Source organism: Callithrix jacchus, chromosome 7 (assembly GCF_049354715.1).
Source record: "Callithrix jacchus isolate 240 chromosome 7, calJac240_pri, whole genome shotgun sequence".
NCBI classification, from domain to species: Eukaryota; Metazoa; Chordata; class Mammalia; order Primates; family Cebidae; genus Callithrix; species Callithrix jacchus.
The window spans coordinates 64,636,287-64,651,621 of record NC_133508.1 but is presented as its reverse complement, the minus strand read 5'-3'; the positions used below and the strand labels follow the sequence as shown (position 1 = coordinate 64,651,621).

The 15,335-nt window shown below is 49.8% G+C and overlaps 2 protein-coding genes across 12 annotated transcripts in view; one reads left to right on the top strand and one right to left on the bottom strand.

The window, feature by feature from the left end:
• Window positions 1-4,389, top strand: part of EYA3 (EYA transcriptional coactivator and phosphatase 3) — a 106,001-nt gene extending 101,612 nt beyond the window's left edge. For all 10 annotated transcript variants that reach the window (XM_035308384.3, XM_035308376.3, XM_078330899.1 and 7 more), the window contains one exon: window positions 588-4,389. In XM_035308384.3, coding sequence (XP_035164275.1) covers window positions 588-668 — 81 coding nt within the window. In that variant the 3' untranslated portion in view covers window positions 669-4,389. The remainder of the gene's footprint in view (window positions 1-587) is intronic.
• Window positions 4,390-4,565: 176 nt separating this feature from the next.
• Window positions 4,566-15,334, bottom strand: XKR8 (XK related 8). 2 transcript variants are annotated; one of them, XM_035308388.3, is made up of 3 exons: window positions 14,930-15,334; window positions 11,270-11,466; window positions 4,566-7,869 (listed from the first exon to the last, which is right to left on the bottom strand). In XM_035308388.3, exons 1-3 carry the CDS (start codon window positions 15,226-15,228, stop codon window positions 7,151-7,153), a joined length of 1,215 nt encoding a protein of 404 aa, XP_035164279.1. In that variant the 5' UTR covers window positions 15,229-15,334; the 3' UTR covers window positions 4,566-7,150. The 2 variants fall into 2 exon arrangements, with proteins under 2 accessions (XP_035164279.1, XP_008999001.2); XM_009000753.5 differs by lacking the exon at window positions 14,930-15,334 and adding an exon at window positions 14,347-14,753.
• Window position 15,335: the final 1 nt, after the last annotated feature.

The window sequence follows — 15,335 nt, the reverse complement described above, 5'->3', positions numbered from 1 at the left end:
TCTGATTACATAATATAATGGGATTATTATTTCCCAGGTCTGTACATTCTCCTTATTGGATATAGATAAGATTTAGGTCTTGTAATTATAAAACTTATAAGAAATTGACCATCCATAAGACAATATAATTTTATATCAAAGACTAATTTTTCACCTGGGCTATTTTATTTGATCCTTAAGACTCTATATGATGGCTGGAATGCCTGTAGTTCCAGCTGCTTAGGATGCTGGGGTAAGAGGATAGCTTGAGCCCAGGGATTCAAGGCTGCAGTAAGCTATGACACCACTGCACTTCAGCCTGTGTGACGAAAAGACCTTGTCTTCAAAATAATAGCTAGACAGATAATCTCTTATAAAAGCACAAACTACCTCTGAAACCTATTTAAAATTTCTCACATTTATAAAGTGTACAATGTACAAGGTCCTTATACATGTGACTATTTGATCATTATGACAGCCTTATGAGGCAGGAATAGATAGGGTTACCATGTACCTTGGGGAGAGGTGTGTTGAGGAAAGAGTATGGGCAAGTATTTAATATAAGCTCTCAGAAGTTGGATTAACCAGCTATCCCCACTCTTTTCCAGCACAACATGCCTTTCTGGAGGATCACAAACCACGGAGACCTAGTATCCCTTCACCAGGCTTTAGAGCTTGATTTTCTCTAAGAACTGGAATGAGGAGCCTTCCCCTTAAGCTCCTTTTCACTCCTGAAGGGAGCTGGAGACTGGAATCGAGAACTTTTTCTGTCTGTCACACTCTCTGTCTCTCTGTCTGTCTCTGTCTCTCTCTCTCTTTCTGCCTCTCCCTCTCTCTCTCTCTCTCTCTCTCTGCCTCTCTCACTGTCTTTCTCCATGGAATGCTGGCGAGAACACAATCAGAACCAACAGCTGCAATTTTTGCTAAGAGTGAGCTGCAGCCCCGTGTTCACCTCCATACAAAAGCAGGAGACAGTTTGATAGAGAGAACAATGGACTCACTGCAGCTACAGTGCTTTTAATTCTTCTGTGTTTCGTTGTTTTCTTTTTTTCAAAAAATGAAAAAAATTCCTGAGGCAGAGTTGAGAGTTGCACTCTTAGTCCATGAGCAGATTGAGAATTACTCATAACTTGTGGTGATCAGATAAATGCAGTGGACTTTTATGATAACATCTCTTGCAGTCTTAGAATCTCCTTAGCTTAGAATCTCACTTATTTCCAGTGAACATGTATGTTATTTTTATAAGTCAGAGTCTGATCTCGGACACAGCTTCCCCCGCTTTCTTTTTCTAGCGAGAAAGGGGTGTAAAGTCTTGAAAATAGCAATTGAAATATCTAAAATACCTCTCTGCGGCAGTAGTACCTCTTTAGCTGCTCCAGTGGTCTGCTCTCTAGGATGATTCCTTTCCTGTTCTTCATCTCCTAGTTGGCAAACTGTGGGGCACTGGATACTGAGTAACTTTATACTTCGGCATATCCCATCTGGAAGCCTTAGTCTTCTTTCCAGTCCCTTTTCCCTTTAATCAAATGGCACAATCCCAAAAACTCCTTCAGTTTGACTCTCCTTCAGACTGAATCCATGGAGGCTTAGCTTCCAAACTGGCGAGAAGCAACTAAAGCTTCTTAGGAATTTCAGCTTCTTTGGCTCTTGAGACAGAAAGGTTCTACCTATTTCCCATCAGATGCTTACCCCTGCAGCTTATTCCTTCTTAGTCATCATAATGCTAGGTTCTTACCCCTTTCCTGCCCTCTGCACCTCATATCCACCTCCAGGCAGCTCTGGCCAGTCCCCAGGTATTAGACCCAAGAATTGAAATAAAATCTAAAAACATGCAAAACTATCCATGTATTTGACTTCCTTTTTGGAAGCCCTTAAGCTATATGGGTATCCCAGGCGTAAATTTACCCAGATCTCTGCCTGCTACTGAAGAGCAGATTGCTGTATTTAAGTTTTCCCGTGGAACACCCTGCTTCTAAAATCCCATTCTACAGTAGGAAACCAGAAAGACTCTGCTGATTGTGGGGGAGGGTACGTACAGCCAGGGTTTTCCTGTGTTGCCAAGGCTGGTCTCAAACACCTGGCCTCAAGCAATCCTCCCACCTTGGCCTCCCAAAGTGTTGGGATGACAGGCATGAGCCACTGCACCTGGCCAAACTTTCCTGATTTAGATGAGAGTGCTGGGTCATTCCCTACTTCATGCCCCAAACTTAATCCTGGGCCAGATGAAGAGCATCTCTCCACCTCTGGGAAGATTGGTGGGTGCCCAGGCACTAGTCACAGCCTTCTAGCCTAGCCCTCCAAGACCAATCTGGGCATCTGCTCAGGCAGGATAAAATTCCCTAGAGCTGAGGAAGTTCAGCCTCTCCCAGGCTGCACAGAGAGATGATATAAGCCCCTCAGATTGAGATGCAGGATTGGTCCTCAGAAGGAGGCATTGTTGACTAACCCCAGCTATAATTGCTTGTCGCCAGAGACTCTGCACACCCATTTCAAAGATACTGCAGCACAGAGGCAAGACTCCTTCCAATGCCAGGCCACCCAGATAGCAACAGAGAAAGGCTGGTATACACATTCCTTCAGACTCACTGAAAAGTGCTCATGACTCACCATTTTAAGGAGTAAGTTTTTGACGAGTAGCTGAAGTCAGTGCTCCTTTACCTAGCTGCCTCTTTGGCCTTGTTGCCTGTGGGGCTGGGAGGAGGGAGATGTAGTGTGAGGAAGGCCTTCCATTGGTCTGTATTCAGCAGAATTGCCTAGATACTGCTCTGACTTGTTTGATGATTGATCTTGGAAAGCTCTAGGTTTTACTCTGAGGCCTCCAGCCCTCCCGCTAATGCCAGTATAGCTGTTAGGTTTTTGTCCTGGACAGAGGCCACGAGTGTTGGTCCTGTGCTTCAGGTTTGTGAGGCTGTGGAGTGGTACCCCCACCATGCACACAAGCACACACACATATACTTCCCTCTCCATCCTTATGGGAGCTCTTTATTCTTAGAATATAACTTAGACTCACTTTTATCAATGGCCTTTTTCCTCTTGCCCTGACTTCCTAGCTTAGCTCTTTCCAAAAGGAACTTAAACTTGGCCAAGAGAGGTAAGGAGGCTGAACGGAGCAGTCTCTGCTCATTCCTAGTTGTTGCCACCCTTATTTAGACAGAAAACAGAAAACAGGAGCTTCTTGGCTCTTTGCCAAAATGAATTGTCAGGGAACACAGTGCGCGCGCTCGCTCTCTCTCTCTCTCTCTCTCTCTCTCTCTCTCTCTCTCATTACCCTTTTTCTCCTCTGCAACACAAAAATCTGGAAAAGAAAATAAGTGGGTAGGATTAAGAGCTGTTGGAAGGTGACGGCCAAAGGATACTGTGGGTCTAGTTGTCAAGGGGGAGCCCCTCTTCATTAGAAAGGGTTCCTCATGAAATTAGCCAAATGGTGAGTCCTTCCCCAACTGGGCACTATGGGTTCTATAAGATGGGTCTGTAATGTCACAGTAAGGGCTCTCTCTAGTAGATCTGGAGTGAGGTGTGTCTTGGGTTGAAGAGGTGGCTTGACTTTCGAATGTAAAACTGACTGTGCCTTAGCATCACCCTGTCCAGTGCCCCTGGGGCAGCTGGTAGTGTCCAGAAGAATGGACACCTGCTCCAGATTTAGATGCCTGTCTGAGCTTTTGTTTAATTTGAGGTGTTTCTGTCTTCTGTAAAGCTAGTGAGTTGTCCCAAGAGACTGATGCCACAGCTTGTTCGCAGTTTACACAAACTCAGCTTTAAAGCTCCAGATAGAATCTGATTGACAAACTCCAGCTGCAGCATATGGAGCTTCTAGATGTTCACAACCTTGAATGGGTGTCGGTGTCACTGAACCATGGGGGAGAGGAGTATGGGGTAGAGCAATGGTCTGGGCCAAGGAGTGGTGAGCTTAGGGTCTTCCTCTGAAACCTCACTCCTCTTCAAGGAGGCAGTTAGGGTCCCTCTTAAGCAGGCTTCTATTTCTTACCACTTAATTGGTTTCATTTTTCATCCAGAAGTTAGAAATCCCCAGATATTCACACTGTATGATCTGAATTTCAAGATTCTAAAATATCTTAAACCACAAGAGAAAATCTAGTTCTGCCTCGGCCCCAGTCAGCAGGCCATCTGTCCCTTCCTCTCCTCTGAGTCAGACAGCTCCGGAAAGCAAGGCTCCTTGGCTAGTTCCTAATGCACTGACAGGAGCCCTCCCATTAAGGACGACTTCTACTCAAAACAAGACTCTCCCTCTGGACTGCAGGTGCCTGTTAGCAGGAAAAGGCATTGATCGGATTGGATATATTTATGTGACTGCGGGCATTCGTGGCTGTAGAATCCATGACCATAATGTTATATAAACGTAATGGGAACTATCTTATAAACTTGAAAAAAATAAAGTTTTTATTTTCTATAGTTTGCTCCTGTGTCTTTTCTGAATAGGATCAGCCCAGTTGCCCAACTGTGAGGGTCCTAACTATGGCTTCCTAAAGGTTCTAAAGAGTTCATTGGAGAGATGTCACTCTTTGAGTAACTGTCATTTCACCGAAAAAAGCAAAACCATTTCGTATAAATATACACATGGGAAAATATTTTTAAATAATTTGCATGGGAGCATTTATTGTTTCTAAAACACTGCTTTTTAAAGTTTAGAACTGGAACAAGAAAAGATTTCATTCACTGCCAAATGTGCTGAATTTGAATTACTGAGAGAAATGAGTACCTTGCTATGCTGAGCTTAAACAGCAAAAGCAATAAAACTGATAAATTGATATCAGACCTCATTTGATTTGGCCTGATTTCATGTCACATCAACTACTTTTTCTCATTTCATTTGTCTGATTTGGGTCTGGCTGTACCCCACTGGTTTAGAAAACAGTCATGGAGCCTTTCTGCCTTTTAACCCAGTGCAGGAAATTAGAATTGGGTTCTAGCTTCCATGGAAGTACCATACACGTCAGACTATAAGATGTATTTTTCCAAAAATCCCTAGAAAAGACAAGGTTGCCTATTCTAGTAATTAAATGTTTTCCTCATTAGGTGCAGATTTGAACCACACATTAGTTGAAGCAAACCCGTTAGCTGCTATATCTTTACTCAGTTATAAGTAAAAATATTAGAGATACTGATTTCCAAGCACAGAGTAGATAAAACATCTCCATCTCCTCCTGCAATTAATGTCAGGCGTGTGTGTTTATATGTATTCTATTAGAAGAATGGTCCTTTGCTCTAAGATTGGTACCTCCTTTTATGAGATGATGAAAGTAAATGGTAGTTTTTAATGACCTTTTGTTAAAATTAAGTTGCAACCATGTTGGCCATTTTATAGGTTCATGATATTCAGAAGTCTGAAAATGTCTAGACAGGATGGTCTGCGGGATTCCTTCTGCCTCTATCCATTGTTTTTATGTAAAAGTCACCAGCATTGTCCTCACAGATCCTCTCCCTGCCCCCACCCTTCATCTCTGGGTCATCTTTCGCTCCAGGCCAACAGAGTGGCTACAAACACTTCATCCTGTGGAATTCCGTTTGCAACATTCCTTCCTTGACAGTGGTTCATGCCACCAGTGACTCCAGGTTCTGCTTCTCCTGACCCTGAGACACCCATCACTACTAACTGGCTTATTAGCTTTTCAGGAAGGCCTTCCCCAGCCATCCTATACAAAGTTGTAATTCCCACCCGCAAAACACAAATACCTACTCTCTCCCTAGCCCTTTCCCTTTTTCTTTTAGCACTTAACACTATGTAATATACTAAATGTTTTACTTATCCTGGTTTTTGTGTCTCCAGCAGAGTAACAGAACTGAAACTATCCTGAATCCCATCACAGTGGTGACTGGAACATTTTCTTCTCTATCTCAAGTGACTTTTCTGTCCCTTGTTTTTCCAAACCACAGACCTCCTATAGCAGCAAAAGACTCCACCTCCCTAGCACCATCACCCACCCACATCTACATCCCCTAAGCCACCTCATCACGTAACCTCTCAGAGCTCCCAGCAAAATGACCTTTCTTCACCAGGCTCTATGTTCACTTCTTGGCCCTAAATGTTTGTGGCCACTCCTGCTGGTCCCAGCAGCAGAGCTGGTGGTGAAGAGGATGCACTAAGTCAGCCCATATCTGGATTCTGATCCCCAGCTGAGCTGTCAACCCCACGCTGGTTCACCACCTCCTTAAACTTCAAAAACGAGGTTTAGAAGCCCCACCTGAGCCAGCCCTCTCTCTGTTCTGGAGGCCTTGACCGATTTTGAGAAGTAGATTTTATGTCCCTGACCTCCTCCAGTTCAGGCTCTGACCTCCATAGATTTTGTTTGATGATAACAGACTATGTTGGAGGAGTTCATGAGGCTTTAAAAACCAAATAATACTGTTAAACAAAAACAACACATCTGTCACTTGCAGAGACACACAGACACACACAGTCTCTTCCCTCACATAGACTGTGAGGTAGGAGGAACACTGGCTAAAGAATAAAAAATACTCAGTGGCTGTGCAAGGCCCAGAACACAGGCTCACAAGGCTCTTGGTTGAAAAGCAGCCCCTTGAGAGCAGAAGCAAGAGGCCAGGACAGCTTCACTGAGATCTTGGAGGTGGACTGGGATCACCCAGAGTTGGGCATCCCTAGCTTCCGGCATTTGAAATCTAACCCAGGACTGGTTGGTGCAGGTAGGACATGAAGCTAGGGTGGTAGCTGGTCTTGTTCCTGGCACATAAACTGCTCTTAGCAAAGATTTGTTTCATGAATTGAAAGAATGGTGTGGGGAAGGAAGGAAGAATTCTAGAGGACAGCCCCTGGGGGTGCTGTGGCCTTCTAGCCCAGGATAGGGCAGCACCTACATCAATTATTTTAGAGGTAGCCAGGGAGGTAGAAAGTTTTGGGGCACCAGCTATACCAACTGGCAGGGGGAAAAGAAAAGGTAGTCTTCTTTCCTCCCCAAGTGTCTTGTACCTAACTGGGGCTGTTGACCCTGCAGGGCCCAGCCCTTCTCATCTTGTTCTCTGTGAACTCCTTGAAGGCAGGCCTCTGCCCCACTCAGCAGCATCCCCGGTGCCTGGCCCAGGACAGGTATCCCACTCTTGCTGAGTGCATGGAGCCCACAGCAGCATCGTTAGCTTATCGCCTGCCTTCTGCCAGCGGAGTCACTGTCCATCTCTGCCAGCTGCATCTAATCCTGCTTCAAAGGATGCCGTTCACCTCTCCCTTCACTGGTGAAGCAGCCCCATCCTTAGCCTTGGGGAAAAAGTTCTGTGCTAACTGGATCATGCGCCTGTTCTGAGGCAGCTGATATCCCTCTGGGGAAAGTAGACTCCGGGCCCCATCCACTTGGTCAGGCTTAGGCTCCCAGCAGTGGCAGCTAGGGTGCAGCCAACGGTAGTACACAAGTCGCAGAGCCAGGCCCAGAAGGAAGCAGCCACCTCCCACAGACAGCCACAGCTGCAGTGGAATCTCGCTGGGCAGCCAGGAGCTATGAGTCATCCAGGTGGCCACCAGGAGAATACTGTCACTTAGGAGGAAGGCCAAGTGGATGGTGGCCCGGCCTCGGGTGTGGCCCTCAGCCACGTTGAACCAGGAGAAATAGAGGATGGTGGCCACCGTCACCCGGTACAGCCACTCAGAGCTGGCGTCTGGCATGAAGTCTGTGCCCTGAAGCCAGACCCAGAGCAGCAGCACCAGCCACAGGCCCAGGAAGTGCAGGGCCACATAGCTGGGGAAGAGGGCTGAGAACAGGGCCACAGCCAGGACTCGGGGCCACAGCAGCAGCAGGTTCCACAGGAAGTAGATCACGGAGGAGCCCCAACCCAGGAGGGGCTTGGAGGGAAGGCAGGTGCGCAAGGCCCGGTGGTAGTCAAGCAGTGCCCACGAGATGCCCAGGAAGGACGTGCAGATGCCAACCCCTGCAAAAAGTAGGCAGGAACAGTGAGTACTGGGGCCAGCCTGCTTGGCACTCCCCAGGGGTTGCAGGTACCATGGGGGCCCTCCCAGCAACCCTGCTGTGGGTATTAGAATCCCCCAATTGTTGAAGGCAAATCTTCAGCTGGAGATATCCCTCTGGGGAAAGTAGAGTCCCAGCGAGTTCCTATGACCAAAAATAAAGCTACAACTCCTAATATGGAACCAGCCCCTCATCACAGTGCTTTGCTGCTCAGGTGCGATTCAGGTATTTTTCAAAGATGACAGGGTATGACTTGTGGCTCCTCAGCACCCTGCATCCCTGGGCCTTGGCTGCACCCTGAGCATCTTCCAGGGCCCCATAACCCTTTCTTTCTGGGAAGAGCACAAGGCTTTCTTGTGTCTGAAAATCAGCAGTCTCAGTTCCCTCTTTCTTAGTCTCAAAAAAGGAGTGGAAAATCCCATGGGGTGGCAACAGCACTGGCTAAAGCTGCCCTCAGGGCCGGGAGAGACGTCCCTGCTGTGTAGACAGAAGGTCTCCCCACTCCCTTCCCCTCAAGACTAGAGGCCATCGGACCAACCCCTAGTCTTGATTTTCCAAGATCCAGAAGTTTACGACAGGGGTCCTAGGGTACTATCCCACCTCCTGGTCACCCATCCTGGAGCAGAAGCACAAGGACCTCCAGGGAGGGATGGAAGTGGCACCGGAACTGCTTCCTCCCCTATCCCCGTCCACTGCAGTCATTTGGCTGATCTTTACTGGGAGCCTATTATGTGCCCAGAACCCACTCCTTGCCTGGAATCAGATCTGTCCGTTACACTTGCCCAGGTCTCAGTATGGCTGATGTTCTTCCAATTTGCCCAGCATGCCACCTTCCGTGACCTTGACAAGCTTTGCCCAGGATGTTAGGTCACCACAAGCACATGCCCCATTTCCCTGGCCTACATTACTCTGCAAGCCCCAGCTTGAAGAGCCCTAGGTCACCCACCCTGACCCTACACCACTCACTCTGCTGTGTCAGGTATCCCTGTAACATGCCACCCACCTTGTCTGCAGCCTCATCACACAGTAATTATCTATTTCCTTATCTCTGAGCTCCTTGAGGGTAAAAAACAGACTCTGCTCACTTGGGATCCCCCAGCAGCCCAGTACCTGGCACTTAACAGCGGTGAAAGAGATGTTTGCTAAATAAAAAATAGAGAAAATCAGTCTGTCCCCCATACCCACTAGCATACACACAGTGCAGACTATCTGCACTTGGTCCTAGTTCTAAACACCCCCACCCTCAGCAGACAAAAACATGTGCCCAATGAGTGCCGAGCGACCCAGGGCAAGTCACTCACCTTTCTGCACCTCTAAAAATGGAGATCGAGGCCAGGAGCAGTGGCTCACACCTGTAATCCCAGCACTTTGGGAGGCCGAGGCAGGCGGATCACCTGAGGTTGAGAGTTCGACCAACAGAGAGAAACCCCGTCTATACTAAAAATATAAAATTAGCCGGTCATGGTGGCGCATGCCTGTAATCCCAGCTACTGGGGAGGCTGAGGCAGGAAAATCGCTTGAACCCGGGAGGCAGAGGTTGCGGTGAGCCGAGATCACGCCACTGCATTCCAGCCTGGGCAACAAGAGTAAAACTCCGACTCAAAAAAAAAAAATGGACATCAATATAGCACAGACCTACAGGGCTGCTGTGAACGTGAGCAAGGATGACTGTAGACGCTTCCCCTGGGCCTGGCTGATAACTGGCACTCGATTGTGATGGCTGCTATTACTGTTTTTTCAATCAGTATTATAGACTCAGACTAGCAAGATGAAAGGGCCCTTGGAGATCGAGTCTAACCCTCATCTTCCACAGGAAGGCTCTCCAGGACACACAGCGAGTGACAGTAGAGTAGGGACTGCTTCCTTGAGAGGCTGTGGCATTTACGGCAGCTATGGAGGAAGGCAAAGGGGAAGCCCTGGACCCTGAATCGGATATGAGTGGGGGCCCTATTTGCTTGGCTGTCTGGGTCTGTGAAAATGGGCAAGTCAGCTGAGCACGGTGGCTCGTGCCTGTAATCTCAGCACTTTGGGAGGCCAAGGCAGGTGGATCATGAGATCAGGAGTTCAAGACCAGCCTGGCCAAGATGGTGAAACCCCATCTCTACTAAAAATACAAAAATTAGCCGGGTGTAGTGGGTGACACCTGTAATCCTAGCTACTCGGGAGGCTGAGGCAGAGAATTGCTGAGGCAGAGGCGAACCTGGGAGGTGGAGGTTGCAGTGAGCTGAGAGTGCACCACTGCACTCCAGCAGGGACAACAGAGTGAGACTCCATCTCAAAGAAAAGGAAAATGGGCAAATCACTTTCCTTTTATGGGAAAAAACCCTCCCAAAGCTCCTCACTATAAACTTCACCCATACTTAGGGGCCCTGCGAGCCCCTGCCCCCTGCCCCCTGCCCCCTGCCCCCTGCCTCTCCCTTCTCCCGTCACTCAACATGTTGTACCACAGCTACTTGTGTTAGTCTATCATCCTGGCAGGGCAGGGGCTGGGTTCATCTTGTTTGCTGTGTCCCCAGCACAGTAACAGGCACAGAAGAGACGCACAATGAAAACCTGACTAGATGAAGGCTCTCAATATGTTGTTTGTTTGTTTGTTTTTTAATTTTGTTGAGATGAGGGCTCACTATGTTGCCCAGGATGGTCTCGAACTCTGGCCTCCAGCGACCGGTGTGCCTCAGCCTCCCAACATGTTCAATTGTTTCTTAACTAAAAAGTTACCTACTCTGTATCAGGCACCTTACACACTTTATCTCTGTTATCTTCAAAATTGTAAAAATCACAATTAAGATTTGTGGGCCAGACACAGTGGCCGACATGTGTAATCCCATCACCTTGGGAGGCTGAGGCAGGAGGATTACTTCATCTCAGGAGTTCAAGACCAGCCTGGGTAACAAAGTGGGACCTCGTCTCTACAAAAAAGAAATTAAAAATTAGCCAGCATAGTGACACACGCCTGCAGTCCCTGCTATTCGAGTGGCTGAGACAGGAGGATCACTTGAGCTTGAGAGGTCAAGGCTGCAGTGAGCCGTGATGAGGCCACTGTACTCCAGTACTGGCCATGACAGTGAGACTCCGTACCAGGAACTTACGTACCAGGAAATGGGCCTTCTTTGCATCACCTCACTTAATCCTTTCATCAGCCTTATGAGGCAGGACTATTTATATCAATTTTTCAGATGAGAACAAACATACTCAAAGAGGTCAAGGCATTTGACTTGAGGTTTCAAGCCAGATCTGCCTGACTAAAGCCTGTTCTCCTGTTTCTAAGCAGCCTTTATAAAAGAGTAAAAACAGCTCCAACATTTGAGGGAGACCCCTGCCCCAAGCTATGAAAGGTGGACCAGCCACTGGCCTTCACTCACACTGGTAGCACTCAGCCTGGCCGCTCTGCAGTATGATGGCCAGCACCAGCGTGAGCTGTGGTGTTGTTTCCAAGAAGGTCTCGAAGAGCCGCAGCATGCTGATGTCCAGGGAGAGGAAGTCCGTGTAGGCCAAGTCAAACTCAGAGGGCTCCTCCTGCCGCCACACCAGCAGCCCCTGCTGCAGCCCCTGCATGCACCTAGGCAGCACACACAGATGCCCAGAGGGCCAGGTTAGTATCCTGTGAAGTCCTCGGCCTCCCACCCATCTAATGAATGTACACAGGCTCCAACCCGGCTCCTTGCACCCATGCTATGGGGCCTTCGGCAGTGTTCTAACCTCACTGAACTTGTTTAATCTGTAAAATGGGGATTCACACACCTTCTACTCCTGCTGGCCAGGCGCTGTCCCAAGCTCATCACAAACCTTGTCCTGTTTACTTCTCACAAGAACCCATTTTACAATGGGAAAACAGAATCAAGAAGCTAATAAGGGCTGGGTGCAGTGGCTCACGCCTATAATCCCAACACTTTGAGAGGCCAAGGCAAGAGGATCACTGGAGGCCAAGAGTTTGAGATTAGCCTGGGCAACACAGCAAGCCCCATCTTACCAAGAATTTTTTTTTAATCAGTTGGGCATGGTTGTGCGAGCCTGTAGTCCAAGCTACTTAGGAGGCTGACATAGGAGGATCACTTGAGCCCAGAAGTTCAAGGCCACTGTGAGCCATGATTGTGCCACTGCATTCCAGCCTGGGCAACAGAGACCTTGCCTCTTTTTTCTTTTTTCCGAGTTGGAGTCTGCTTCTGTTACCTGTTGCCCAGGCTGAAGTGCAGTGGCACAAACTTGGCTCACTGTAACCTCTACCTCCCAGATTCAAGCAGTTCTCCTGCCTCAACTTCCTGAGTAGCTGGGATGTTGGGATTACAGGCGTGCGCCACTATACCTGGCTAATTTTTGTATTTCTAGTAGAAATGAGCTTTTGCCATATTCAGCAGGCTTGTCTCGAACTCCCGACCTCAAATGCTCCCCCACCTCAGCCTCCCAGACTGTTGGGATCACAGGCATGAGCCACCATGCCTGGCTAGACCCTACCTCTTTAAAAAAAATTCTCTTTGTGTAGTCTGAAAAAAAAAATTATAAGCAGCTAATAAGTACTGGAATGAGGACTTGGATCCAAATGGAAAGGCGTGCTATAAAGTTGCCTGAGGCAGTTCTCAAACTTTAGTGTGCCCAAGATCTCCTGGGATCCTGTGGGCAAGAGGAGCTGCTGGGCACTTCTGCGTACAGACCAGATGGGGTCAGAATGCCTTACCCTGGCCACACAGGGGAGGAGCTGGAGAGGGTTAGAATGGAAGGAGGTATCCCATTTAAGAGGCTGGCCCTGAGTGGTTAAGGATGGAGATTGGGGCAGAGTTAAGAGAGTGCAGAGGTTGGACAGACAGCTTGAGGTACCCACTGGCACGAAGAGTAAGTGGAGGATGCACCAAGGACCATCCACTCAGAACTTTGCTCTAGGTTGCCTATTGGGAGGGAACCCCGTTGACTCATCACAAGCTCACTCACCAGACATTTGCTGTCACCTCCCTGGACAAACCAGACAGAGCACACTGAGGAGCAGGCAGGCGGGGCAGACTGGGGCTCTCCCTCAGCAGAGAGGTTCCCCAGTGGCCTGGCACGGGCCCCTGCCTCAGCCTAGTCACAGGTAGAAACAGAACCCCTGTTTCCAAAGCCAAAGCCAGTAGAGTCTGTCTGACTCAAGCTCAGCAGAAATCCGGGCGGCAAAGATGCATGAGGTTGTGCAGGATTGAGGGCTCATCCGGCCTGCCCAGGACTTAACAACTGCATCCCTTCATGCCCACCCAGGGTTTTCTGATGTCTCTACAATCCCTCAGGCAAAAACTGCCACATTCAAAGCTCCTCTCCTCTACTCCTGGAGACCCCATGCAGCTTTGTCAAGGCAAGATCTCAAGACTTGGTAAAAACAGATTCAAGAGCAGATCCTGACCCAGCCACCCTATCCCAACCGACACACCCTATGCCCTGGCTTCATCGCATGCCTCTGAGCCCTGTTTCAGCTTCCCCATCTCTACACAGCTCCACCAGGTCCAAAAAGGAGCAGAGTCCACACACATTTTCCATGACCCAGCTGTGCCCAGCCCTGGCTTGCTCCATGGACATGGATGAGTTGGAGGCCATCTCTGCCCTCTTGCTGAATCTGGGGTGGGAAGTCAAGGTTCAGGGAGAATACAACCCGGCAGAGTGAGAGGCGGCCTTTGTGAGGGACGAGCTGTGGGGTCAGGGCTGCTGAAATTCCTAGTAAGGTCCAGGTCATCACAAAGTGAGCTGAGGCTGCTGAGTGCTCACTCTGAGCCAGGGCAGTGGACAGGAGTCATTTCACTTCATCTTCACCAGACAGGCAGGCACTATTCTGTCCCCACTGGAACAGCGACCAAACAGCCCCACTGAGAGGTCAGTGACTTCCCAAGGCCCTGCCCATTCTGAAACATGGGGTGTGGAACTGAGTGTGCTGCCTCTGCCATTCCAGGCCAGACACTGTGCAAGGTACTTTCTCACTCTTTCGCTCACTCCTCACAACAGGCCTGCTTGTCACACCTGCTTGGGGTGACTACCTCCTTTCTGTGGAGGAGGAAACTGAAGTTTAGAGAAATGCAGACATGGGGCAAAGCCAGAAGTGGATCCCAGAGAGGTCTGACTTCAAAGCCCATGTGCCTCTCTTTCTTACCTGGGCCTGTTTCTTCACCTGTGCCAGGAAAAGTAGGGCTAGGATGAAGGCAGTCTACTGGGATTCTCTTTCTGTAAAGGGCTGTAGGCCAGGCAACCACAGAACTTGGTTCCCTCTCCCTGTCACTTTCCCGGCATCTGGTGTGTCACCTGTACACTCAGAGAGGTCAAGGCATTTGTCCAAACTCAAACAGCTGCAGAGTGACTTAAGGTTTCAAGTCAGATCTGCCTGACTAAAGCCTGTTCTCCTGTTTTCTAAGCTCCTTTCTTAGTACAGGTGACCCAGCTGACGGAGGTGGGCTCTGATCCTCCTCCCCTCCCGGGGCGGGGCACTCACCTGTACAGGTAGCCCAACTGCAGGAAATGCAGCAGCGCCAGGCAGCGGCGCGGGGGCTGAGACCCGTGCAGGTCGGCGGGGTCGCCGCGCAGCCAGAGCCAGCTGAAGAGCTGCATCGCCACTGAGGCCAGCCCCAGCAGCGCCAGCACCAGACCCGCCCACAGGTAGCGGCCGCCGAGTGCATACTGGACAGCGGCCCACAGGTCGGCGCCCAGGTCAAGCAGGAAGGCGGCGGTGCCCAGTACGCCCAGTACCAGGTCCCAAAGGAGGGCGGGACGGGACGACCCGGGCATGGCCCGCCAGCTTCTGCCCCCTCCACCTCCTCTGCGGTAGGGGCCTATCCTCGGGGCCAGGGGTTGCAGTGGCAGGAAGGAGGCGGACGCAGCCCTCGGGGCGGTGAAGGGCCTGGGCCTGCTGGGCGGGACTTCCCCGTCCCGCCCCGTCCGGGGAGGAGCGAGGCCCGCGGCTGTCCCAGGTCTCTTGCTCAGACCCTCCCGTAACCCAACGCCGCCGAGACTCTGCTTCCGCCGCCTGCCCAGGGGCTCCCCGGACCCAGCCCAGCCAAGCCTGCAGACCGACCGACCTTCGCTTGGCAGGCTTCAAACGGCCCAGTCTTACGTCTGAGGCGCCCGGAGGCCCAAGAAAGCTAAAAGGGCGAGAGCCCAAGCTAGTACTTCGATCCCTCACACCAGCATTGTTGCAAAACAAAGTAACGAAACGCAAAGGCACATTCTCATCCCTAAGTGCAGGACTTTGCAACAATGCGTGCGCCTGGATCGGTAGATACACGGAGGGCACTGGGAGGCTGAGTTCACGCCAACGATCGTAGTGGGGGGAGGGGAGGGCATTCGGTTCCAGCGAATGCGTTAACCTCATTTCCATACGAAAAGGAATACAGGCCTGGCAAGGCTGCTCAGGCCTGTAATCCCAACACTTTAGGAGGCCCAGGCAGGCAGCTCACCTGAAGACAGGAGTTCAAGACCAGCCTC